Source organism: Nothobranchius furzeri, chromosome 16 (assembly GCF_043380555.1).
Source record: "Nothobranchius furzeri strain GRZ-AD chromosome 16, NfurGRZ-RIMD1, whole genome shotgun sequence".
Classification (NCBI taxonomy): domain Eukaryota; kingdom Metazoa; phylum Chordata; class Actinopteri; order Cyprinodontiformes; family Nothobranchiidae; genus Nothobranchius; species Nothobranchius furzeri.
The window spans coordinates 33,191,341-33,218,524 of NC_091756.1; the positions used below are offsets into that span (position 1 = coordinate 33,191,341).

Here is a 27,184-nt window from a genome sequence, read left to right on the forward strand (position 1 = left end):
TCTTAAAATGACAGAGTCTTCACTAGTACCATGCAGACGCACACCTATCTGGAATAATCCTGATATTTTGCAAAAAATAAAATGATGAACCTTCCGGACTGGAAAAACAAAGGAATCCTATACCTGGAACACATATATGAAGGATTGGACTTCATCCCATTTAATAGAATAGTCTCCCAATTTGGAATGGATAAGAATTGCTTTTTAGAATACCACCAAATTAAATCTGTAGTAAAACAAAAATTTAAGCTCAATAAAATAGAATTACAAACACCACCAAGGGTATTAGACTTCTAAAATCTCAAACCCCCCAAACTACTGTCTAAAGCAGTGGTTCCTAACCTGAGGGTCCCGACCCCCACAAGGGGGCGCCAAAGCCTCTCAGTGGGTTGCCAGGACCTCTCCACTTTAAGGGGTCAAAACTTAATTTATTACTTGTTTATAGCCTACATTTTGCTCACATTTCTTCTTCATGAGTGAAAAGTTTACTGAAATTAAGACAGGAAATAATTAGTACAGAAAAAGTAAAACACTTTTAAGAACTTTTCCCTCAGCTCTCTGTTTTATTTTCAAGTGTCAAAAGTTCATTAAAGATAGGACTGGTTGATTAATCACAGCCTTTACAGTAAATAATCTAGTATAAATAGTAATATACACATTTAAGTACATTTTGCTCAGTGTATTTTTTATGTGTCAAACGTTTATTGAAAGGAATGATTGATTTGTCAGTGTTTACAAGAAAGAATGTGTTCAGAAAAGTAATACAAACTGTCAAGCACATTATGCTCTGTTTGGTTTTGTTAATGACTTTGTTCTGTACTGGAGCCTACTATTACTGTTATCTATTGAATCAAAGCATATTAAAATGTGCTTGAACAATTTTATCATTTCTTAATAATGTTTGTACTGGAAGAGAGAATGGGAGGGGGTCGTCAAAAATTTTACTGGTAAAAAATGGGGTCCCTTGGGAAAAAGGTTGGGAACCACTGGTCTAAAGTATATAAGACACTGTCCAAAATAGACGATAGAATAGTAATCCTTATTGAAAAATGGGAAGTGGATCTATCAGTCAGCTTTGACCAGAACTTCTGGTCCCAAACTTATTTAAAAACTTTTAAAATGATCAGACACTCCGATTTACACTTAATTCAGTACAAAATTCTACACAGAGTACACTATACAGGTCATCGGATGTTCAAGATGGGGTTTGTGTCATCTGACACCTGTACACACTGCACAAACAACGTTCCTGACAATTACATTCATGCACTGTGGTCCTGTCCACCTGTCCAGGAATTTTGGGGTAGAGTGTGTGAAGACCTGTAAAAGTCTCTGAAATGTCAAATCCCAACCACCCCATCTCTTTGTTTACTGGGAAACCTGGACGATGTCCCGATTGAAACATCTGTGGTTCACATGGTTCTGACTGCCATATGCAATGCTAAGAAAACTATCTTCTTGAATTGGGAAAATAGAGAAACTCTGCATTAACCAGTATAGAAATCTTTTGTTAGATCACATTACACTTGATATAGCCTCTGCTTCCACTTCAGATCAATCTCTCTGGGCTCCTTTGATCGGTTCCATCACATAGCGAGGGTGGGGGGCCGTTGATGTTGTCCTGCGGGATGGTGTGGGTGGGTGGGGGTGGGGGGGGTGGGGGGTGGGGGGTCTGAGTTTGGAGTATCCGGATGTTCCCTGGAGGTGGTTTCACTGGGGGTGTCTGGGACTGGGGGGCCGTTGCCCCCCTCTGGAGGTGCTTGGGTTGCCTCGGGGGGTGGACTACTGACGGTTGTGAGTGGGGCCCCTTGGGGATCTTGGCGGCAAACATGGGTCACTGCCTGGCAGCTGCATTGCCCCTGGGCGGGTCTGGGTGGGGGCCTGGGGGCTCGGGGTTTGGGGGTGGCCAACCCCGAGTGGGGATCTGGGCGGGGCCTTGGGGGTCGGGTCCTGACGTATGCTGCCGGGAAGAAGGCAGGAACATGCAGCAGTGCCTGGCCCAGGTTCGGGGGCCTCAGGTAGACCTTGGCTCCTCTGCCGTTCCATCACAGGGGAGGGGGAGGTCCAGGAGGGGGAGGACCCAACCTTACCTGGATGTCCCATGTCTTATATACTCTGGAAGTTGTGCAAATGCAGGGATGGGCATAGATATTCTGCTGGGGTGGGGCTGGGTTGGTGCCCTCGGACTCCGTGAGGCTCTGTAATGCTGATGATTTGGGCCCTGGCAGGATGGGCTGGGGTCTCCATGCCCTGGGTGGCAGTTTGACGACAGAGGTGCCTTTTGGGGCCAGTAGGGGAGCTGACTGCCTGGAAGGCTAAGCCCAACCAGCCATTCCGCCCCATCCACGCATATTTCTCTCCTCCTGCTCCCTCAAATCATCACACAAACATACACATAAGACCTTGGGTGGTGGACAAGTCAGGGAGTGCGGGTATGGACCCCAATTCCGCATTCCTGTGGCAACCTGCCCCCCAATTTTATTTGCACCTTATACACTTCCACTGACGACATTCCACACAAACACACACTTAGGGCCTTGGGAGTGAGCACATTCAACGGCATTTGGCAGGGGGATATCTCAGCCTCCTCCCGGGTGCCGGTGCCCACTTCTAATTTTAAACCGCACTTAGACACCGAGGGCTGAGGGTGTAAGTGGGGTGGTGCGGTGGCATCAGCTGGCATAGGCCGGATGATGCCTGCACTGCCCACTCACCACAGCCATGGAAAACACCTCATGATCACACAACACTATATTGGAGCAGGCGGAGCGAGACTAGGGGTCTTAGCCACCTCTGTTGTTGCTTGGCTTCCTGGGGCTGGAGGCTAGGAGGGAGATCTGGCCGTCTGGTTGGGGTCTGGGGTGGTGGATTGCTGTGTTCAGCGTTGGGCGGGGGAGCCTGCTCATCAGCACCCCAGCAGAAAGGGTCAAACTCTGGTTACCGGTGATGGTTGTACCCAATGTGCAGCAGTACCGGGGCCAGAGTGAATAGGGTGTGTATGGGGAGCATGAGTGGGTGTCCGGCGTGCATTTTTGTAAGTCTTGGGTTGTATGTGCATGTGTGAGCATGAGGGAGGGAGTGTGTGACTGTGTTTGTGTATGACTGTATATGTCAGGTGGGGGCCTTTGACTCCTCCTCTCTCCTGGAACTTCTTTTGATTATATAGATCTTCGTCCCCCCTCCCCCTGCCACACCTAGTGTGAGGGGTTGTGCCTTGGTCTGCCTGAGTGTTCATGGCAACCGGGTCTGGGGGTTTAAGATTTTGGCATCTGCCTGATAGATCCCGGTGGCTGCCTGGTGGGGTATGGGTCCCTGGGCTCTGCTGGGTCCCCGGCGGGAGGTGGTCTCCCCTGGGTCCCGGGTCGCTGGGTCCCGGGCTCGGCCGGCTAGGGGGTGGGAGGCTGCGGGCGGGCCTGTGGGCTTGCCACTGATGTCTCCCGGACTCTGCCGGCTGCTGGTTGTGGCCCCCCGGGGCGATCCTCTGTGCCTATCGAGGGGGGCGGGGGCCTTTCTGGTTGCAGTCTCCTTGGGGTTCCTGTGTTCTGGGGCAGCGCCTGGATCTCTGAGACTTGAAGCTCCCCCCGTTTCCTGCACATCTTTGGGGGTCAGATCTGTGGTCCCTCACACTCTCTGTTGGACGCTCCTATAGAAAAACCTTACATAAACAAGCGCGTGTACACACACAGGTGCTCACATGGTGCTCTCAAAAGTATGGGCTTGGGCACGTTAAACACAGGTCTTAAGACTATGATGGGCACTTAATGCACTGTGATTTATTATTGTGATTCTTTATTTAAGCAATGTTGATTATATATTTCTTCATCAAGTTGACGCAGTGATAGCTTGATCTTGTTGTATCGTTGTTGTGTCCCATTTTTTTTTTGCCCTTTGGCTTTTTTTTGTTTTTTTTCTGCAGGTCTAGAAGCAGACTCTTGTTCATTATAGTTTATTTTTGTTGAACCTCCCCCCCCTCCTCTCTCCCCACCTTTTCTTTTCCTTTCTCTTTCACCTCTGTCTCCGTGTCTGTTCGGAATTACAAAGCATTCAAAAACAATTACAATAAAGTTTTAAGTATCAGGCGTGACATTAAAAGCTGACGCTTTGATGCTCCACCTGAGAGTAAATCTGTAAGGCTTGTTACCAGCATTCAGACATCAATTCTGTTTGCTTCACAGCCAGACAGGACACGGTAAAAAAAAAAAATCCATCAAGTGGTTCACAAGATATTTTCCAAACTGTCAGAGACAGACACTCACGCACGCACGCACGCACGCACGCACACATACACACACACACACACACACACACACACACACACACACTTCACATGAAGTTGGGATTGCTTACAACTCATTAAAGTGGTTTTGTCATACTAAGAATCACAAAAGGATTTATAAAGTGAATATGAAGTTGCCTTGGATGATTTGTTTCATTGTCTTTGTCAGGCATTGTGTCTATGGTAACCACACACACTGTGAACTCGAGCGTGACCATGTCAATGAGCACCAGAATCAATTATTTTAAAGTTCAAGGCAGAATCTGTTGCATCTGTGATGTTGATCCTCCTCGGATGGAGTTTGATTAATAGATGCTTCACAAAACTTTGGAAAGCTTTGAATTTTCCCATGTGTTGTTGTTCACCCCATTACTTTCAGACAAGCACAAACATACACACACATGCACGTATGCACACGCACACAAACAGCCCAGTGAAATTTTTGGGTTTCGGATATAAAAGCAAAATCAAAGACCAAACTTCAGTAAACACTACTTTCCAGTCAAGTGTTTTTAATTTAATGACACCTTTATAAGACGTCTGGTTCAACTCTTGAAAATGTGTGTGTGTGTGTGTGTGTGTGTGTGTGTGTGTGTGTGTGAGTGCGTGCTGCAAACACAAACATCCCAGGAGCCTTACTGACGAGTTCTAATCATTAACAGAGGAAGGCAGCAACAGCTCACAGCTCACAGGAAATAAAAATTGCTTACAAAGATGACTAATATTGCATCATGATTACTACCCCATCAGTGCCTTTAATGTGTTTTCACTGCAAGGCACATAAGGTTGGAAAAAACTCATTATTGCTTAGTCTTAAGTAGTGGCAGCTAGAACTTTTGCTTGTTTCATGATGTTAAAGGAAGTTCTAGAGCTTATGTACTCACAGTGGGGGCTTTCCTTTGCCCCAGCTCTCAGCAGAAGCTTAGCCATGGGCACATTGTTGGTCATGATGGCTATATCAAGAGGGAGAAGACCTTCGCTGTTTGGAGTATTCAGGTCCAGCTCTTCAAGGCTGTACTGGGATAGAAGCAACTGGACCAAGTCCAATTCTTGGTGTTCAACGGCCTCAAACAATGCTTCATTACTCTGGAACTGGAACACAAAGAAATCCTAAAACACTCTGAATGATTTTAAAGAACTTTACATTAGTCAGTATTGTTACCACAGCTGGTTATCTAGTGGGTTGACTTTTTACATCCAAATTTTCTTGGACTTATTATATTTTCCTCCTTGCTCGCTCTTCTGACTTACAATGGTGGTTTTACGCAGCCTCTCCTTGTCCCCTCCCCGTCCTGACACCACACTGTCCTCCAGAGAAGGGGGATTGGTGCCCACGCGGAACTTTCCAGACAAATTGCGGTACAGCCGGCGAGCCGCACTTGGTGAGGACAGGCTAGTTGACTTGCGGGCTAAGGCCGGCTGGTGGGCTTGGTCGCCTCTCATGGGCTGTGTCATCTTGGCAGAGTCAGCCCTGCAAGAAACATGGAAGAGTGAGAAACATGAGCGATGGATGAAAGGACTGGAATCTGGCCCGAGACCCTGCGGTATAATGGAGGGAGAGGGAAAAATAAGTTAGAGGACCATTTCATGTCTATTTTAGGACTTTACATTTTTAGAAAAGATTGAGTCTTATTGCTTCAGTGAAAGAGTCCCCCACTTCCATCCCATCCAAACACAAAGTCAACAAAGCTGCTCTGTTTCTTCTTGAAACATACAAGTTAATCTTAACCAAGGAACAAAAAACCCACGAGCCACACAAGACATGTGTGTATTATGTCGGAGAGCAGGTTAAAGACTTAGGAGTTTAATGGTATTCACTGATGGTAGTGTCCAACACAGAGGCTGGCTGTCAACAGTGTTTTTGGCCCAGTAAAACAAACCCGTTTCCAATTGCTTCAGAGGGTTAGGGTTAGGATCCCAAACATAGATTAGCCATTTCATCCTAATAAAAAGTAGTCAATATCCTCAGTTTTTGTGTTTTCATCTCATATATAAATAAAAAAAACAACCAAAAAACACAAGGAAAAATGGAATATGAAGTGGCCCACGCATGAAAGGAGCACCAAACACCAAGGATTTATGCCTCAGTGAAAAATTCTACCATTCTACCAGACTGATGCCATTTTTAGATCATATGCAAATAGTTTCATTCACCAAATTTGCCTTGTCATTATTTTACCATTGTTGCTCAGCAAGAAATTCTTCTTCTGCCAAAAGATAATCCTGCTGATGAAACAGAGCATCTTGTTCTGCTATGACAACTATGTTGAACCACAAGTCTGGTGCAAGTGCTCAAACACACTCTACTGCTGAAGGAAATGTCAGCAGGTTTCTACAGGCGACAATGACAAACTCCTTGTTGGGTCTCACAAAAGAGAACTTCAGAGATAAATAAATTCCTTGAGGAGGTGTTTTCAACACATCCAGCTGTGGATTTCTACCAGCTCTCTTTCAAGCTTGTTTTTCCTCTAATCCATACTGTGCATTCAGATAATTTTTCTCTTTATTCTATTGCTACATAACTTTTATCCATTACCTCTTTTCTTTGCCATGTTCTTCGTCTTTTTTCCTCATTTAAACTTAACCCTCTGGAGGGAGGCGTTGCAGATTTGCAACAGTTAAAACCTGTCTACCTGGTTACTCCACATCTGTATTTCATGAGCATTTTTTAACTCAGAAGTACCCCTGAAGGACTTAGTTGTTCATCCTTTTATCAAAAGTTATTTTGAGCCTGAGAGAGTTAAATTGGGTTTGAATTGGATTACAATCAATCCGTCCATCAAACATTAGCATTCAGAGGGTGAAGTGAGCAAATAAAGACATCACTTTGGGTCGTCATGCCACGCCTAATAGCAGATTTGTCAAGGTGAGAACATCTGTAGGAAAAATGTTATTTATACACCCACTTTATACTCCCGCTTAGAGATGGATGTATGAGACCACATAAGCATGCATCTGCGCCCAAACCCTCCCCCATCAAACGTAGATTGTACAACAGCTGACATTGGCCTACACTGTAGACTTTAAATCAGATCCAAGCCACGGCAACAGGGCCTTTTTCACAGACCTGATACACCTAAAATACCCCCATCATTGTCCCTTCCCGCTCTGTTCCATCCATCTCCACTCCATCCCATAATAGAGGCCTTATTTTAGACATCCTCGTGTTCCCGGCTCGGCCTAACCTATTCCAGGGTTCCAGATAAAGCGTGGCAGGTATTTGGAATAATTTTTCCATGGGCCTGGCCCGGAAGATAAAACAAGAGATATATTTGTAATGCGTGTGCCGGTATCCCATTTCAAAGAGAAAGCCCACTGGAATGCAGCCCCTGGCTTATTGTTATTTGTCTGAGATGGAACAGATGACTTTTTTTCTGTCGACAGAATGGTGCCCCATCACTCTTTGACGACATTAGGCTGTGCATCATGGCGTATGTGTGTGCTTTCAAAGGGATGCTGTAACCTACACGTGAAGTTGGGGTGTCATTTGTCAATGACATAGGCCGTAATACTGAGAAAGATAAAAGAAAAAATATCAATCCAAAGACATACATTCAAAAAAGTCCAGCCTTTGTGATATTACTCCTCAAAGGTTGTCTTCCATCATGGCTGACTTCTCTCTTGTGCAGAGCAAGTTTATTTACACTTTTAGAATATAGAGACAGCTTTAATAATCACCATAAATTGAAAGAAAACAAATATTTCTACCAATGACCTTTGGGTTTCAGTTGAAGTCTAATACTAGTAGCGAAGCACAACAAATCAGCATCAATATTGGTATCGGCCGATGTTAGCAATTTTTAACATATCGGCCAGATAAGTAAAACTGGGCCGATATTAATAACTAATATTTTTTCAGTCTCGTTTCCATTAGTTTATCTTTTTAGAGGGTAAGGGGGTCATGATGTGCAATTGTTTAGTCATGTGACAGTGACTTTTGTATATTCTGTTTGTTAATGCTTTCATATCTGACATATTGTGTTGAAGTATGGGGAAGTACCAGCAAAATATTTACACATTAAACTTTTCTTTTACAGAAAAGAGCCATGAGAGTTATTAGTGGAAGTGGATATAGGGATCATACGGATCCCATGTTTTTACAACTAGACCTAATGACATTTGACAATTTAGTAGAATACCATTGATTAAAAGTTATGTACAAAGCACATTAAGGACGTTTACCAATAAATATTCAAAAGAGATTTGTAAAAAGAGAAAGTAATTATAAATTAAAAGGAATTGATATTGTTTAAAAACCCTAATTCCGAACAGTGATAATGGAAAGATGTATTTCGGTTAAACGTGTCTGTTTATGGATAAGTCTCGACAGTGAAATAAAACAATCTAAATCATTTTCTGTTGTTAAAAAAAGTGTCAAACGTATCTTGATGAAATGATAAGATCTTAAGTAGGCTGATAGACTTGTTTGTGTTGGGGGGTGGGGGTTAGTTGAACGACAGTTTTTGAGTTGAACAGCTAATGTCTGATTTGTAAAGGGGGCAGATAAGTTTTTGCTTCTTTCTGCTCCTTTTCAATTATGATTATTTGTGAACATGAATTGTTTTAATGTAAATTTTGTTTGATTGCATAAAATGAAATAAAAAATGGAAATGATAGTAATCAACTATGAAGTGTAAATGTGTGTGATGTGTGTGTGTATATAATAACATATTGCAAATTGCACTTGATGGAATCAATTGCAATTTGCAATATGCTTTTTGCGGATGATGTGGTCCTCCTAGCTTCATCCAGCTCTGACCTTCAGCTCTTGCTGGGTAGGTTCGCGGCCGAATGAGAAGCGGCTGGGATGAGGATCAGCACCTCCAAATCTGAGACCATGGTTCTTGACCGGAAAAGGGTGGCTTGCCAACTTCGGGTCGGGGGAGAGGTCCTACCTCAAGTGGGGGAGTTTAAGTATCTTGGGGTCTTGTTCACGAGTGAGGGTAGGAGGGATCGGGAGATCGACAGGCGGATTGGTTCGGCGTCTGCAGTGATGCGGACGCTGAGTCGATCTGACGTGGTGAAGAGGGAGCTGAGCCAGAAAGCCAGGCTCTCGATTTACCGGTCGATCTACGTCCCAATCGTCACCTATGGTCATGAGCTTTGGGAAATGACCAAAAGAACAAGATCACGGACACAAGCGGCCGAAATGAGTTTCCTCCGTAGGGTGGCCGGGCTCAGCCTTAGAGATAGGGTGAGGAGCTCGGACATTCGGGAGGGACTCGGAGTAGAACCGCTGCTCTTCTGGATCAAAAGAGCCGGTTGAGGTGGTTTGGGCATCTGGTCAGGATGCCTCCTGGACGCCTCCCCAGGGAGGTGTTTCGAGCATGTCCTGCTGGCAGGAGGCCCCCGGGTCGACCCAGAACACGTTGGAGAGGTTACATCTCCAATCTGGTCCGGGAACGTCTTGGGGTCCTGCCGGAGGAGCTGGTGGAGAAGGCCGGGGAGAGGACGGTCTGGAGCTCCCTAGTTGGGATGCTGCCCCTGCGACCCGGACCCGGATAAGCGGAGGAAGACGAGAGACAAGGGGGAATCAAAGCAAAAAAAAAAAAAATTATATGTATATATCTGATTGCATAATTTTCAGTCTATACAAAATTAGCCGACTTCAGAAGCGTCAATGTCAGTGTGTGTGTGTGTATATATATATGTATATTAGGGATGTGAATCTTAGAGCAACTCACGATTTGATTCGATTCCCATTCTTGGGGTGCCGATTCGATTCAGAATCGATTCTCGATTTAAATCGATTCACAATCAGTATTAACAAAGAGTGTCAGCTCCAGGATTAACTACTTTGTTGTACAAGTTAGTTAAAGCTATGGGACATTTTTATTTGACTTTAAACTGGTCATGCTCCAAAAATGCAAATTTACAATGTAAAATAAAGTTATTCTAAAACTGTAAACAGAAGCAATCTTTTGACCAAAAGGCAACATTTATTTTTGCTTACCTTGTAAATTATAACAAATCTGTAGTTACCTAACAGTAGCTTTGAAAGTAATACGGTCAAATACTTTTCAAGTATGTGTAGAAACAAGTTGCATGAGGAATCCTGAGTACTCATTTATCAACTTAGAAAATAAATATGAGAATATCTCAAATTTCTGAGTATGGAAAAAATTACAACAAGTGCCCTTTTATCAGCAGATTGAATAAATCATCTCAATTTATGGGACCACAAAAGTAAACGGAGTACTGGCTCTCTTAACAAAGATCAAAAAAGTACATCTCAAACCTGTAGCATGCCAAATATTTGAGTTCTTGGAATCAATCCTGAACCTTTGTGAATCGATTCTGAATCTTTATAAATAAGAATCCTGATTCAGACTTGAATCGATTCTTTTCAGCACCTCTAATATATATATACACACACACACACATACATACACATACATACACACACACACACACACACACACACACACACACACACACACACACACACACACACACACACACACACACACACACACACACACATATGCATCTGCAAATATCTGTTATCAGCCATAACAGTGATAGTAATATACAATGTGCAACGTTTGTCGCACTCACTATTCTAAGGTTTTCAAACATGTTGAGAAACAGGAAATCATTTTCTCTAAGGAAAAAATGAGTGTCTTTTAAGACTGTGGCTTCATCTTTGGCCCTTGATCAATCCCACATCAAACACACCCACAAACACTCCTAAGATGCAAACACACACACAGAATCCTTTGCTTTATTAGCTCTATCAGCATTTTCACTAAAGACTTTAAGCCCTAAGTTAGTGAGTCAGTTATAAACAAAAACACTCACATGCAGTCTAGACATTCAGTAACTGACTAAAAGTCAAGATGAGAAAGACCAATGCTCGAAAGCATATTTTACATAACTGCTGGTTCCAGCTCTGTGTAAATTGCACATTTGTGGGATTTTCTGCTAAAAAGCAGCCACAAGTCCTCATGACAACAGCTAATAACAGTACTATGGAAAACAACATTTCAGAGAAAGACTTCAGAACAGATCAGACTGGCAGCACCGAGGAAAATATTGTTTGGTCTGACAATTTTTTGGCTTTCCTTGAAGCTCATAAATTCCACAAACTTGTCTGTGTTAAAAACATGATAATTCACTTTCATGCACAGGAAAACATATACAGACGTGGGCAAAATGGTTGTTACCCTTTGGTCAATGAAAGACAAACCCACAATGGTCAGAAATAACCTGAATTTGACAAAAGTAATAAATAAAAAAAAGTCTTTGAAATTAAAACAATGAAAGTCAGACATTGCTTTTCAACCATGCTTCAACAAAATTATTTAAACAAATAAACTCACGGAACAGGCCTGCACAAAAAATGATGGTACCCCTAGAAAATACTGAAAATGTGACCAAAGGGACATGTTAATTTAATGTGTGTCCACTAATTAGCTTCACAGGTGTCTACAATCTTGTCAGTCAGTGGGCCTATAGGTAGGGCTCCAGGTAGTCACTGTATTGTTTGGTGACATGGTGTGTACTATATTCAACATGGACCAGAAGAAGTAAACTAAAGAGTTGCATCAGGAGATTAGGAAGAAAACTATAGAAAAGCATGTTAAAGGTAAATGCTACAAGACCATCTCCAAGCAGCTAGATATTCCTGTGACTACAGTTTAACATATTATTCAGAATTTTCAGATCCATGGGACTGCAGCCAACCTCCCTGGACGTGGCCACAGGATGAAAATTGATAACAAATCAAAAGCCCTTTTAATAAGACACACCGTACCGGGAAAAATCGGCGTAATATTACCGCAACTGTGTGTCTTATAAACGCCCCATGCCGACATGGCATTGCATGAATTTTGCGGCATTCGTTCCGCCTTGCCTGGTAGTAATATTACGGTAATGGTCATTCTTATAAATTATGAATTTCAGCAGCATTATCACATGTACTGCTTTGTGCGCACACAGAACAACCTCCAGCTAAACGACAAGTACACCTGACTCCACTTCATCACTGGAAATGAGTGAAGAGGTAAATGTGTAAAACAACGCTTATGAACGGCAAAAGTTTTGTAACCGTTTGTTACAAATCAGTAAATGTGTTTTGTCCTCATGGGCTCCTGTAGAAGAAAACATGGTGTCAAATATGGCATCGCCCAGAGACTTAGGGTGTTTCTCAATGCCAAGGAACCTTGCCTTGATATCTTGGCCCTGCCCCGGTTGCCTAGGAGATACGTCATCAGGAGCCGCCAAGACGTGTTCCAATGTTCATGTTCTACCAAGGCGTGTGTTCTCCGTTTGTTAGCCATTTAGGTAGCTGAGCAAGGATACACGGGAGGTGTCTTGTAGCCTAGCCTTGGTCAAAAACTACCCACAATACACCGCAGTATTTTCAAAATGACGGCAGATCAGAAGCCGGCAGCAACTTCGGGGACAATTTTAAAGTTTAAAAGTAAGTCAGCTAATTTAAAATGTTGTTTTTAGATCCAAAGAAGTTATCTATTGTTGGTTAGTTGCTTAGTAGTTGCTTAGTAGTTGCCGTGATGCGTCTGTTCCATTTAACTGTTTTCTTTGACCAAGGAAGGACAGTGTCTGGCCTCGCAAGACATCGCCTCGCAAGGCAAGGCGCCCTGACATTGAGAAACACCCTTAGACCCACTTCCATGTATTTTAGACCCAGTTTATATTGTTATTTATTATGAAGCCGCCAATATTTTTCAACAACTGGGCATCATTTCATTAATTTTCAACAACATTTTGATGGATATCCAGAGATTAATGGAAAAAACTACACACTGTCACTTTAAAGCTTGAGGCAAATACATATTCCTCAAACTATCCTTCTTCCAAAATTCCCTGCTTTGTCAGACTTTTGCTCCAACACCACCTAAACCACAACTCCATCACATGCCATCCTATGTGAGTGTTTCACAACCCCACCTCCAAACCACCCTTCACTCATGACCACTTCAGAAAGAAATCTCAGCAAGATGTAGAGGCCTGTGTCATGTTTATTAGACAAAGGGTTACTACAGTTTTTCTCAATTGCTAAAGCACAATTCCTGAAACCTTGCTCCCTTTTCTCAAAACATTAAACACAAAACCTCAGCTTCAAGCATGATTTACAAAACCTCTCATTCCTCTTGCAAAATCAAACTTCCGCCTCAAAACAGTTTTAGCTGTACTCAAAATCAAACACTACTCTTAAATCAATTTGTTTATGGTACCATATACAGCCTGCAGTCCATTGTGCTACAGTGTTCAATGACAGTGAAAAAAAATACAATAATAAAATGAAAAACATCAAAGGACTAAACATGTTATCAATGGGCTTCTTCTTGTCTGTGGGCTGGGTCAGGCCACAGCACTTAATCAACATCACATGCAATATTTTCCCTCCTGAGGCTCAAATTGGGTTGCACTCTAAAGCTGGGTGGACACTGTGTGACTTTTTCACTCGTAGCACTCAGCTTCAGCTCAAACTGTACGACTTCCTCGCAGGGCAGATCTCACGAGTCATGTGCTCACACTGTACGATCCAGTTCTCGGATGCGACCTGACTGCTCACACTGTACATCTGGTAGCAACACGTCGGACCTAAAAATATGCTAAAAATAGCAGTTTTTACACAACACGTCAGACTTTTTTGTCTTGCCTGTTGTCCTGCGGGAGTGCTGCAGGTGGACACAGGGATTTATGGGGTTGATCAGTTTAATTTGACATGAACACGACAAACACGCTTTCTTGACAATCTTTGTGAGTAAAAAAACATGTAGAAATAAAAATGAACAACGTGTGTTATTAGGGAAATCGCGGGCGAGCGGTGTTGATGCAGGATTGCGCATGCGCCGTGAGCGGTTCTGATACTTTTTGGGTTGCAGCTGCTCGCATCGCCACTTCAACAGTGCGATACCCTCACGAGGGACGTGCAAAATATCAAACACGCCAGAAGTCCGTGCGAGCTCACGATTGCTGATCGGTAGCTGGTCACGTGGTGTTAATCGCCTCTTGTAACCCCCTGTACACTACACGACGCTCAGCGCAAAACTCGCCCCAATCTTGTGGATTCTCGCACAAGTGGAAAATCGGCTCAAAAAAGTGAAAAAGTCGCACAGTGCCTGCCCGGCTTTAGTCCTGCTTCCCTCATTGTCAGCCCATGGACAACAACATGGTCTATGATTGTTGCTCAGATTTCATTGGATATTTCCACTCTTTGTCTTGCTCTTCTTTTTCCTCTTCATCCCCCTCTTTCTCTTTCTTGCCCTCCTCCTCATCCGCCACCTCGCATATGCACCCGTCCCTGTCCTCTCACATGAATTCTTCTATCCATTGTTACACTTTCTCATTCCCACCTTCAACAACCTGTTTGCTCTCTGAACTTGCTTATATTGGTTGTCACATCATTTGAAACAAGTGAAATCTATTTTGACTGATTGTGTTCAATCAATGACATTTGTGCTCTTGTTATGGGTAAATGTGTGCCACTTGTGCTTACCGTTATGAACGACGTGTACATTAGAGTGCAGAATGTGTTTTAAGAATGAGAATGTGTTTAGCGTTTTGCTAAACCGTGTGAAATGGTTGAAGGTTTTGACAACAGGCTCAACAGTTAGCTTAATGAGTTCAAGCAACTGCGAACTTTCTTCAGTCAATGGATTTTAATATCATAGCAATTGACAAAAACTGTTATGTTAGCTGACTTGTATTATAACAGATGAGTCTTCTAGATAAATAAAGCAGAGGAGAAAGAGAAAAAGAAGGCAGCATACAAAGAGAAAGAGGCGCATCATGACAGTGAAAATGAAGACAATCACACAGACTCGCTCGCTTCAGCACACACTTGCACACAAGTGAAAGACACACATATACAAAGTACGCTAGCTACTCTAAATGTGGCTTGTAGAAGGAAATTCTGAAATCTGAGTCTTGGCACCAGACAGGCTGGAAGCAGCCGGGCTGCTGGATGCAAAGAGAGAGAGGCTGACAGAGAAAGGGGGCTGATGGCAGGGGAGAAAGGGAGAGAGAGTGAGAGAGGGGGCAGTGTTGCAAGAATTGCTTTGGCTCTTATCAGCTTAAAAGCAACATGAGGCCACAGCAACATTGTGACCTGCTGTTTCTCATGCATGCAACAGATGAAGACGTTCATGTTTGAATATCGGAAATAAAAGCTTTCTATATGTGCAACTAAGTTCATGTTATGTTTTACCCTGCAGAAAGGCTCTTTTTTACAACATTTGATGGATGAGAAAATTCCATTCTGGTGTGTGCATACATTTGGTTTTGGTAGCCAACTTTGACAGATGGTCATTGAAGTATCAAAAACATTAATGGATTCATTTTTAAAATCAAAATTTGAAAAAGGGACCCTCACTTGTATTCACTGTCCTAAATGAATTTGGATGAACTAAAGCAATAAATATAAATAAACATTTAAGTCCACCCATCACCTAGTCCAGTAAAACACAAATTTTGTTTTTCACATTTACCTTAAAACTATTTATTCTAACATTATAAACAGAAAATCCCATGTGTAAGCCTGACAACGTGTTCAGGGGAAGAGCCAATATTTTGTGGGTTTTAGTGCAGCCTGCAAATATCTGGGCTACTTTTCCACGTTTTAGCTACTTAGATTAGTAACAAACACTCAAATGTCTGCGTTTGAGTCATCACAGTTCATTTTAAATTACTGCGCAAAGATCGCGTTTTAAAAGATTCATTTTCACAGTATCTCATTAGAAAATTATACTGAAAATAATCAATAATCAATTTCCCTCTGGGATTAATTAAGTATTTTTGAATTGAATTGAAAACAAACTGCTGAAATCCTTAAAGGTGTGGAACACTGAAAAACAATTTTTATTGATTATTTCTGATTATAATCAGTTACTTTGACTTTTCATGCAGGCTGATCATAAAAATAGTCTCTTACACCTATCTATGGTATTAGCTTCTGATAGAAAATAGACTAGGATTAGAAAATACTGATAGATCTACGTCACACTGTCACTTAACATTCATGGACTCACCCATCTTGACTCACAACAGGGAAGGCTATTGTTGTTTAAGCGTCCAGGAAACAGCAGAGAACGTCTTGACTAGTTGAAGCAAACCATTAGCATTAGCAACTCCGCCACATGCCAAAACTCCTCCAGGCTTATGTTATTTGTGGAGATAAAACATCAACATTGCAGAGTAAACAGAGTCATTATTAGAGACCCATTTATGTTAGCCAATCAGAGGTGAAATGTCCAACTATCAGGAAGTAAGACTCCAAATCCTGCCTTCTGAAGCTCTCCTCTGATCTGGAAATCTTCTAGATCCTGAAACAGGCCCACCAGAAATGTTTCTACCTAGAGTACAACTTACATGTCATTCATTCCTACTAAAGACCACTGCAAATGCAGTGATTAAATAAGTGAACCACCCCTTTAAATTAGAAATGGAGTGAAATCTGGGTTAATAGGTTAAAACTGGAAAAAGCACATTCAAATTCTGGTTTTGAGATCTGACAAATCTTCCCAATTCCACAGATCTGCAGATACAATTTAGGCAGATTCCACAAAGAACCATAAGTAAGAGATCAAAAATGTTTTTTTTTCTTTAGATTTTCCAGTTAAAGTGAAATTTCTGATTTTGTAAGTGAAGTTTTCACATTAAAGACCTGATTATTGCAAGTGCGATGTTGCACTTCCCAATGGCAAGTGGGCAATGGAAAACGTCCCAGTTTTTTATTGCTGTTTGGCAATGTTTCACTCACAAATAAGAACATCTAATTTTGAGTTTCAGTCAGGATGGCAAAACTGGACAACCGTGGTAAATTCCAATCCCCTGCTGATTTTTTGGTGAAGCAGAGAAATGTAATGGGAAATGAAATATCTGAGTTATGCACTGCAGTTAGCATAAACATATAAAAAAGTGGACCTGCTGATGAGCTTGTAATTTTTTATACGCAATTATTTCAGGGATTCAATGGGAAACAGAGCTAAAATGGACATGAATTAGGAGAAAAAAAACTACATTTTCAGCGATTACCATCAGCTTTATGGCATGTGGAGGACACTTTACCAGTTTAATAGCTGTTTGTCCATTTTTGTGGCTTGAACTTCTTTTCATTGGTTTATTTCTGTGGCTTAACAGGTATGTGTGCTCAGTGATGATGGATGTCTTGGTTTTCAGGTTGTGTTTGCTGATAAAGTGTGTGATTAGACATCTTGTAGGAGGAACTGAACATTTTGTGGAAAAAACGCTGATCCTGATATTTTCTCATGAATGACAACTTTTTTGGGGGGGACATTTTATCTTGTTCGCTAATTCTCCCTCTCTTTAGCTCCCCCTTGGGAGAACGGCAGAGAAAGAGTGTATGTTTAACCTTTGAAACTGGCCTGCTGTGCTGAGCAAGGCCTGCCACCTGTTGGCTCTGTGTGTGCGCATGTGTTGTGTGTGTGTGTGTGTGTGTGTGTGTGTGTGTGTGTGTGTGTGTGTGTGTGTGTGTGTGTGTGTGTGTGTGTGTGTGTGTGTGTGTGTGTGTGCAGAGGTAAATCTTGCCAATTTTGATGAGCAGAAACAACAGTGGAGTCACCATGGGGATGAGATGGTGAGCAGTGGCCAAGTATCACTGGGGGTGCACTTCCAAGGTGGGATCACCCAAACACAAACATATTCACAACCCCTCCTCTGTTGGAGGCTCAGTGACACTGTGTCTCCCACGGTGATCGTGGATCCAGCCTGGGTGGCTCCAGTCCTTGTGTGTGTGTGCGTGTGTGTGTGTGTGTGTGTGTGTGTGTGTGTGTGTGTGTGTGTGTGTCACACCAACGGGGTCCCTGCTTGGGCCACCATATGTCACCCACCCAGCCAGGCAGAGGAGAAGGGTGGGGGCGACCCCTGGCAACTAAAGCCACCAGTTGGCTCATTCTCTCAGTCACACGCCGTCCGGGCGCCATGTTTAAAGTCCCACAGCTATTTATCTGTGATATGGACATGAGTGAGGTCGTTAAACGGGTGGGTGGGAGACGATTCTTCTAAATGTGACGGATGCTTGTTACAAATGATAATATATTAGCTCACACACCAGCCAGCTCAACCCTGGATGATAGATACATGATGGAAAATAAAATCATATGTGAATAAACACAATGGAAAAAAAGTTCATTTTTCTGGAAGGATTAAACTTAAAATCAACACCAAGATTTCTGTGTAGTCCAAAGGGAAGTTGTAGAACTTGTTTAGACTGAATTTACTCATTTATACTTTAATCAGGGGATGGAATTAATACTCCACAAATGGCTGAAGGGATTGTTTGTGGTCAAAGATCAAAATTAGAAAAAATTTTCTGGCGTGTATGGTTAGAAGACTTATCTAAATATGGGCTGCGCAGTGGCACAGTGGTTAGAGCTGTTGCCTTGTAGCGAGAAGGTCCTGTGTTCGCTTCCGGGCCTGGGATCTTTCTGCATGGAGTTTGCATGTTCTCCCTGTGTCTTCTCCCGTGGGTTCTCTCCGGGTACTCCGGCTTCCTCCCACAGTCCAAAAACATGACTGTTAGGTTGACTGGTCTGTCTAAATTGTCCTTAGGTGTGAGTGTGTGTGTGTGTGTGTGTGTGTGTGTGTGTGTGTGTGTGTGTGTGTGTGTGTGTGTGTGTGTGTGTGTGTGTGTGTGTGTGTGTGTGTGTGTGATTGTTTGTCCTGTGTGTCTCTGTGTTGCCCTGCGATGGACTGGCTCTCTGTCCAGGGTGTACCCCACCTGATTGCCCATTGACCGCTGGGGATAGGCACCAGCCCCCCCGCGCGACCCTACATGGACAAGCGGGTTCAGAAGATGGATGGATGGATGGATGGATGGATGGATGGATGGATGGATGGACTTATCCGAATAGTTTTATCTCATTTCAGTAAAAACAAGTAGAAATCATAAATTGGATTAAAAAAAAGATAAATAAATGAATAAAAAATGATTATGCCCATGCTTCTTTGAGCCTAGCTGGGGGTTTTGTGTGACATTTATGATGATGATCTGATGAGCACTGATTTAAATAATAACACCTCAATCAAAACGTGGAGTGAAAACAAAATTCAAAGATTGTGATGCATGAGATAAGCAGGAGTAGAGAGCGAGAGAAAAAAACAACGTTTGTTTAGAAAAATATCACAAGAAGATCGTCCATGTTTGGCCACTTAAAACCAATAAATATGTTTAAAAAAAGTGTTCAAGAAAAATGTGTTTGAGAACAGAAAAAGCTAAGGCTTTTAAACCACTGATGGAGTAAATGATAAATGATAAATGACCCGCACTAGTATAGCACCTCTCAGAGTAAGGACTCCAAAGCGCTTTACACTACAGTGTATCATTCATTCATTCACACACACATTCATACACTGATGGTGATGAGCTATGATGTAGCCACAGCTGCCCTGGGCGCACTGATATAGGTGAGGCTGCCAAGCACAGGTGCCACCGGTCCCTCCGACCACCACCAGCAGGCAAGTTGTGTCTTGCCCAAGGACACAACAGCAGAAGTCTCTGTCCGGTGCCGGGATCGAACCTGCAACCTTCCGATTACTGGACAACCCGCTCAACCTGTTGAGCTACTGCTGTCCCAGTAATTCTGAACATGCTGGTGTCAAAAATCATCCCAGCAGCCTAGATACAGAACTACTAGCTATAAGTTGCCATCTATCATGTCTACCATGGAAGATCGTTAGTGTTGTCTTGGTAACAGTATACACAACGCCATTCACTGCTGCCAACTTTACATGTGATAAGATTAGTCCAGTTGTTGTAAATGCATTGTTGATGGTCCACCTAAAAACCAAACAAAAACCTTTGAGGAATCTGCGTATTACTGTAGCGTTGGAGCAGAAAATGCTACCATACAACTGCTCCAGCAAACCCACAGTCACCTGGATAAAGATGGCAGCACTATGAGGACAATGTTCATTGATTCAGACTGATCTAACATGTATGAAACCCCCAGATGACCTAGCTGGACACCTCCACTATTACCTGGATTAATGACTAACTAACAAACAGACTAAAGGGTTGTGAGTCTGACCAGGATGTCAGTAGCAAAACAGGGGACTAAACTCTCACCACTCCTTTTTTACTCTATACTCCTCAGACTTTCACTAGTTATCTGCAGAAATATTCAGACAGGTCCATAATTGTGTGTATCAGAGATGGGCTTTTTTCTGGGACTGATCAGGGGCTTTTAGAGAAATACCTGCAAACTCGGAGAACGGCAATTTTCACCAAAAACCAACAAGTCTGCAGGTGTAGAGAAGTAAAACCCTAACTCTAAAAGAGGATGTTTCACAAGATGAAGAATGGATTGAACACCTCCAGCTACGAAGATCAACAGACCATAAAAACAGAGTGTATTATTGAATTCAATAGAATAAATAACCCCCTTGAGTATGTTTAGAGGATGGCTGAGGCTGAATGGGGGTTAGGGTTAGGGTTCGATCCTGGTCCATCTTTGTTCAGTATTAACAAACTATCAATAACAATTTTTTTTTCAAATATTATCAAATTACCAAAAAACCTTCATTTTAGCTCCTAGAACAGCTTGTTGTCGTCACTGTACTAATGTGTCTCACATTCCAGTATCAGTCTGTCATTTTCTAAAGAAATACAAACAAACTAAAAAGGCACATGTTAATAGAAGGGTGTAGCCCCACCGGTTCATGCTGGGTTTTTTATTAGGCCCGAGCAGCGAAAGCGCTGCGAAGGCCTCTTGTTTTTGCTCTGATGATTCTTTCTTTATTTACTATTCCGTGCGCGCTTTGAATGGCTTTTTGGGGACCTTAACATACCCCAAAACTCACAATATTTTGCACACTTGTCAGGCCTGGTGAAAAGTTTCATATTTTAAAGGTCCCAAAAAAATTGCTAAGAAAATGGCTGAACAGCGCCCCCTAGAAAGTGAAAAAAAACCCTCTCCATAAAGCTTAGTTTATCGTACAGTTATGAAATTTGGTACACTTGTAGTACTCAACAGTCCGCACAGAAAAGTCTCTTGCAAGCATGGTCAATATCAAACAGGAAGTCGGCCATTTTGGGTTGAAATGGCGATTTTTTGCCGTTTTTGCCGTTTTTAGGGTCCGTTTCTGATTGAATTGCTCGATCATTTTTTGCACGATCGTCTCAAAAATTAAGGAAAATTGCTCAGTCGGGATGGGCAAACAAAATGAGACAAGGATTCTGAGTTTTCGTATATGTTGAAGGGGCGGGGCCAGGCCTCAGTTTGACTACTCGCCAAAAATATTTAAATTGCTATAACTTCATAACTGAATGGAATAGAGTTACCAAACTTTCTGTGGTCATTTGTCATCCACCCACAAAGTAAATTGAATGGTCGGATGATGACATCACACAAGCCCCGCCCCCTCAGGACCAAAAAGATCAAGTTTTACTGTGAAAGGTCCCAAATTGCCCCATTTTACTTAATCACCACGAATTTGTAGCTGGTAACTCAAGACAAGTGGGGGTTGCTTGGTGTCACTTTATGGGAGTTCTCGGCAGAGGGCGGGGCTGTGGCAGTGCGGCGAAGTCAGGCGTACCGCCGTGGCCTTACGTTTGCCTTCCATTTCGTCATTTCTAAAGATATCTTCACGAAACTTCTTGTGAGTGATCCTAGTCCGGCCCCCCAAAAGATCGGATGTGAACATCCGGTGGGCGTGGCCTAATTTCTGAAATAGCGCCCCCTAAGAACCATTAAAACTGTCAGCCCCAAGCCATGCTTTGACTGAGTATTACGAAATTTGGTACACTAATGTGGTGTCCCAGGACCTACAAAAAAGTCTCTTGGAGCCAAGTGCAAAGTCACACAGGAAGTCGGCCATTTTGGTCCAAGTGCGCGATTTAGTGGTTTTCGCACACGTTGTTTGGAGAGTGATGCTCCGTCACCCTTTTCACCAATCTCCTTCAAACTTCTGCTATATACTCTTAAGTCATACGGGAAAAAATTCAACCGTCGGATTTTTCAAAAGTTGAAAGGTGTGGGCGTGGCTAAGCCTCAAACTTTGACCTGTCGCCACACCACTCTTTTTTTCACAGCTCCCTACTGGACTCCTTTTACCCAATCAGCAGGAATCTCAGGCAAATAGCAGTAGACAACGTGAGGTCACTTGGTATCCAGTACTGGCAGGTTTCAAAAAAAGGCGGTGCTTTGGGAGCATGGCGAAAATCGCCATCACGCCATGGAAATACGTTTGCCTCTCATTTCTTCAGTTATCGTGATATCGCTACGAAACTTCTGGTGAGTGATCCTAGTCTGACCCCCAAGAGACATAGACAGTTGAAATATGTGGGCGTGGCCTAATTTCTGAAATAGCGCCCCCTAGGACCATTTAAACTAATAGCCCCAAGCCATGCTTTCACTGAGAATTACGAAATTTGGTACACTAATGTGGTGTCTCAGGACCTACAAAAAAGTCTCTTGGAGCAAGGCACAAAGTCACACAGGAAGTCGGCCATTTTGGTCCAAGTACGCGATTTAGTGGTTTTCGTACAAGTTGTTTGGAGAGTGATGCTCCGTCGCCCTTTTCAACAATCGCTTTCAAACTTCTGCTATATACTCTTAAGACATAGGGGAAAAAATTCAACCGTTGGATTTTTCAAAAGTTGAAAGGTGTGGGCGTGGCTAATCCTCAAACTTTGACCTTTCGCCACATCCACTCTTATTTTCAAAGCTCCCTATTGGACTCCTTTTACCCAATCACCAGGAATCTCTGGCAAATAGCAGTAGACAACTTGAGATCACTTGGTATCCAGTACTGGCAGGTTTCGAAAAAAGGTGGGGCTTCGGGAGCATGGCGAAAATCGCCATCACGCCATGGAAATACGTTTGCCTCTCATTTCTTCAGTTATCGTGATATTGCTACAAAACTTCTGGTGAGTGATCCTAGTCTGACCCCCAAGAGAAATACACAGCTGAAATTTGTGGGCATGGCCTATTTTCTTAAATAGCGCCCCCTAGAGCAATTAAAACTGTCAGCCCCAAGCCATGCTTTGACTGAGGATTACGAAATTCGGTACAATAATGTAGTGTCTCAGGACCTACAAAAAAGTCTCTTGGAGCCAAGCGCAAAGTCGCACCATTTTGGTCCAAGTACTCGATTTAGTGGTTTTCGCACACGTTGTTTGGAGAGGGATGCTCCATCGTCCTTTTCACCAATTGCCTTCAAACTTCTGCTATATACTCTTAAGACATAGAGGAAAAGATTCAACCGTTGGATTTTTCAAAAGTTGAAAGGTGTGGGCGTGGCTAAGCCTCAAACTTTAGCCTGTCGCCATTACATTACTTGACTTAATAACTCCCAAGTGCATGATCAGATCTATTTCAAACTTTGTCTGTGTGATCACTGACCACATCTCAAGACAACGACAATGTGGACAGCAGACATCACCTAAGCCCCGCCCCCTGACAACAGGAACTCTATTGTTTTATGGTGAAATGCCCATATTTGTCCCCTCTAATTTAGTGAACATGACACTAAGGTCATACACTACATGATGTTGTAATGACCACTCAGATCTGATAGCTTTCCAGAAAGGGAGGGGCTTTGATGCCATGGTGAATGCTGGCGTGACGCCATGACCTTACATTTGACTGTAACTTCCACAAACGGCCTCCGATTTGCCCAAAACTGAACATGGCAATGAACAATCATGCCCTTTAGCCAATGAGGCACAAACGGTTGGTGAATGTTATATAATGTCACCAAAGCTGACCTCAATGGGACTTTTCTGTAGTTGGTCACAGCGCCCCCTAGATAACGTTATCCTTCGATAACTTTAAAAAACATTGTCAGAATAGCATTAAAGTTGGTCACTGTCATCACACCACCAGTGTGGTAAAGATAGAGGATTCCCTAGTGGTGAGACATAAAATATAATGGTGGGCTCAAAGGGGATGCTGAGTCAGGGTGAGGTGCGGACGAGGTGACCGTTAGCAGTTGCTGGTGTCGGGGTTTCTGACGTTTCTGTTTCGCAGATGTAGCCTGGTGCCCCGGGCTGCCGGCCAGGCCGGAGCGGCGTGGAGCTGCGAGGGCCGAACGACGCTGCTTGCAGCTTTAATTAATATCGTCATTTTCCCAATCTCACCTTGTTTCTGCACACACATGTTCACACACAGATGTACAGCTTTTGATTGGTTTCTTTCTCTCCCATTCCTTTTTTTAAGCAACTTTTCCTACTTCCCTCCAGGACTTCTGTCCGGAAGTCTTTACCACTTCACTGCTGCCTCTTTCAATCATCTTTTCAATCCATCTTTTCATCTGCTTAAGTCTCAGTCAGTCAAATGATCCCCAGCTGGTTTTTCTTCTCTCCCCTCCTTCTCTTCTTACCTTTTTCAGTCTTCCCTGACATCCCCTGTCACCCCAAGTTCTGACTTTAACTGTGCCTCGTTCCCTCCTTCCACACCACCATCTCTTGGTGTCTGTGTGCTGAGTTGAAGTTTGGACTGGAAACCAGAGAATCAAGTGAGGGACACTCAGGACAAGAGGGAGCCAGACTCATAAATCTCCCTTGTACAGCATCAAGAACACAGTCTGTGTTTGTCTAACTTTTAAATATGCCAGTGCTAACATGTCTGTATGTACATAAAAATTGTGAAGCATTGAATGATAATTTGTGCACAATTATAAAGGCACTTATGCAGCACTTGCGTTTAAAGTCATGTTTTAATCTGCAAGGTAATTTTGCAAACAGACTTTTGGGTACGTGTGTTAGTCAGTCGTAACACACAAGTGAGTGTGGGTGTAAATGTGAGAGCTATGTACAAATTATGGTCTGTAAGACTGGAAATGTTTTATTTTGCCACAAGCTTATTCTCAACAAGCTGGATACAGACACTTATAAGGACTGCATTATGCAAAGTTCACTTTTGGGAGCTTGTGACCATGTTACATTGTTATTACCTTTTAAAAATAACCAAAAACAGGCTTTTCCTGTCTCAGTCGCAGTTTCCCTTCAGGTCTGCCCAGCGATTGGAAACAACTGGATGGGGTGTCATCACTGCTTCCCCATATCCAGGAGGTGTTTAATCTGAAGCACTCCTCCCCTGGACTGTAAACACTAACGCCCAATCTCTGTGTGTAAAAGTTGTGAAGAAGTGATTTCTTTCTTTATAGTCTGCACCCAAACATGAATTTTTGTCTGCGAGAGGAACAAGATCCCTGTCCAATCTTCCTGAAAGAGTCTAACACGAACTGAAAACTGGTCAGTAGGAAGCAGTTAGGACTGACAGCAATGCGGAAAAAGATCTCAGTCAGAAAAACAAGTTGTTAACAAGTGCGCGCACACTCGTGAGTGCGCATAAGCACACACTCTCGGGGTGATGATGAAGGCCTTTGCATGACCTTCATCACCACCCTCTCCTTGTTCTGCTCTTTCTACCTATTCCGACTTTTCCCGGGATCTACTGATTTCCCTCTTTTCTATTCATTGTCTCTTTCCCTTTCCTTGCATTTATTAATCAGAAATGGTTTAGGTCCGCCCCTGGGTGTGTGTGTGTGTGTGTGTGTGTGTGTGTGTGTGTGTGTGTGTGTGCGTGCGTGCGTGCGTGCGTGCATGTGTGTGTGTGTGTGTGTGCATTTTGATGTTTAATTTGTGTCCACGGCAGCGCAGAGACCGCCCCAATACCCCCTTTATCGGGAGCCTAAGTCATGCCCATCTACTTCTGGACCATGGGTGCCCGGAAGAACAAAAAAACAAATGCAAGTCAATGGGGCTAAAAACGCTATTTTCTAATTCCGCTTGTTATGTACCATGGATTTCACATATAATGTCTGTGAATTTTAAAGACGAATTTTGATACCAAGAACGCACTTATTTTCGAACGGGGGAAACCTTATTTTAGGTTTTGTGTGAAAATAGGTCCAGGACTACAACCGCGCTTCACAAAAGTGACGTCATCGAACCAGACACAGAGAAAACTGTGGGAAAATAGCTGTAAGTTCAGCAAGCTTCAAATCATTCCTTCAGAAGGAAAGAACCACCAAAAGTCTGGCCATTTGGTAAGTAGCAGCTACGCTAGGGGAGAGGAGATAATGTAGTGACATCATACAGTATATGCAACGTGCAGATATCTGATTTGTAGTCATGCTAATTATGAACTTTTACAAGTTGATGAATCTCAAAATACGTGACTGGTATGGTCCAAACACTCATTAGTTTTCATTTAAATTGAAGTACAACATATGTGCGATCCAGGGCGTAGGGAAACGTGGATTCGAAAATTGCTTTTAGCCCCGTTGACCTGCATTCGTTTTTCTGTTCTTCCGGGGACCTGTGAGCCAACCGGAGGGGGAGGTGACTTAGGCTCCCTATGCCACCATCGCATAATCTTTTGTGAAAAAGACAAGACTGCACAGCATTACTGCCGCTTATAATCCACCTGAGGCTTCCTGATGCCGCCACAGCATTACATCAAATTGACGGCATTTTTTTGTAAAAACGACTTCATACTGAGGCAGGCAGAAACAGAGTAGAAACAACCATTTAAAAAGAATTAATATTAAAAAAATGAAATTAAATAACATGTAAAAAGAAATCCTGAAACCTAAGTAACGGACTCGGTGGTGACATGCACACATTTTAACGTGTCATTACTATGGTATGTGTACTCTGAGAAATCAAATGTTGAATTTACTTAACCAGGTTATGATTCTACTGATTCTATACTAGCTCCACTAAACCTAGCTGCTTGAATGTAAATAGCATATATAGTTTATTTTTTAATTAAAGTAAATGCATTCTGAATGATTTGCTTTGATTCTGATCTGGTTTCCCATCGCTGGACTCTCTCTGTCAAAATCCCCTCGCTGTAGACGGACCCTCATGGACCACCCCAACCCCATCTGGGACCTAAAGAAGGACACTAGGGTAAAAACTTCTACTCACAAAATATTCAGAAAACTATCATCTGCTTAGGAGCAAAA

General features: G+C 42.8%; 1 protein-coding gene across 2 annotated transcripts in view; it reads right to left on the reverse strand.

The window, feature by feature from the left end:
* ankfn1b (ankyrin repeat and fibronectin type III domain containing 1b) overlaps positions 1-27,184 on the reverse strand; it is a 286,544-nt gene that overhangs the window by 40,173 nt on the left and 219,187 nt on the right. For both annotated transcript variants that reach the window (XM_015963362.3, XM_015963361.3), the window contains 2 exons: positions 5,528-5,747; positions 5,161-5,368 (listed from right to left, as the gene is read on the reverse strand). In XM_015963362.3, coding sequence (XP_015818848.1) covers positions 5,161-5,368; positions 5,528-5,747 — 428 coding nt within the window. The remainder of the gene's footprint in view (positions 1-5,160; positions 5,369-5,527; positions 5,748-27,184) is intronic.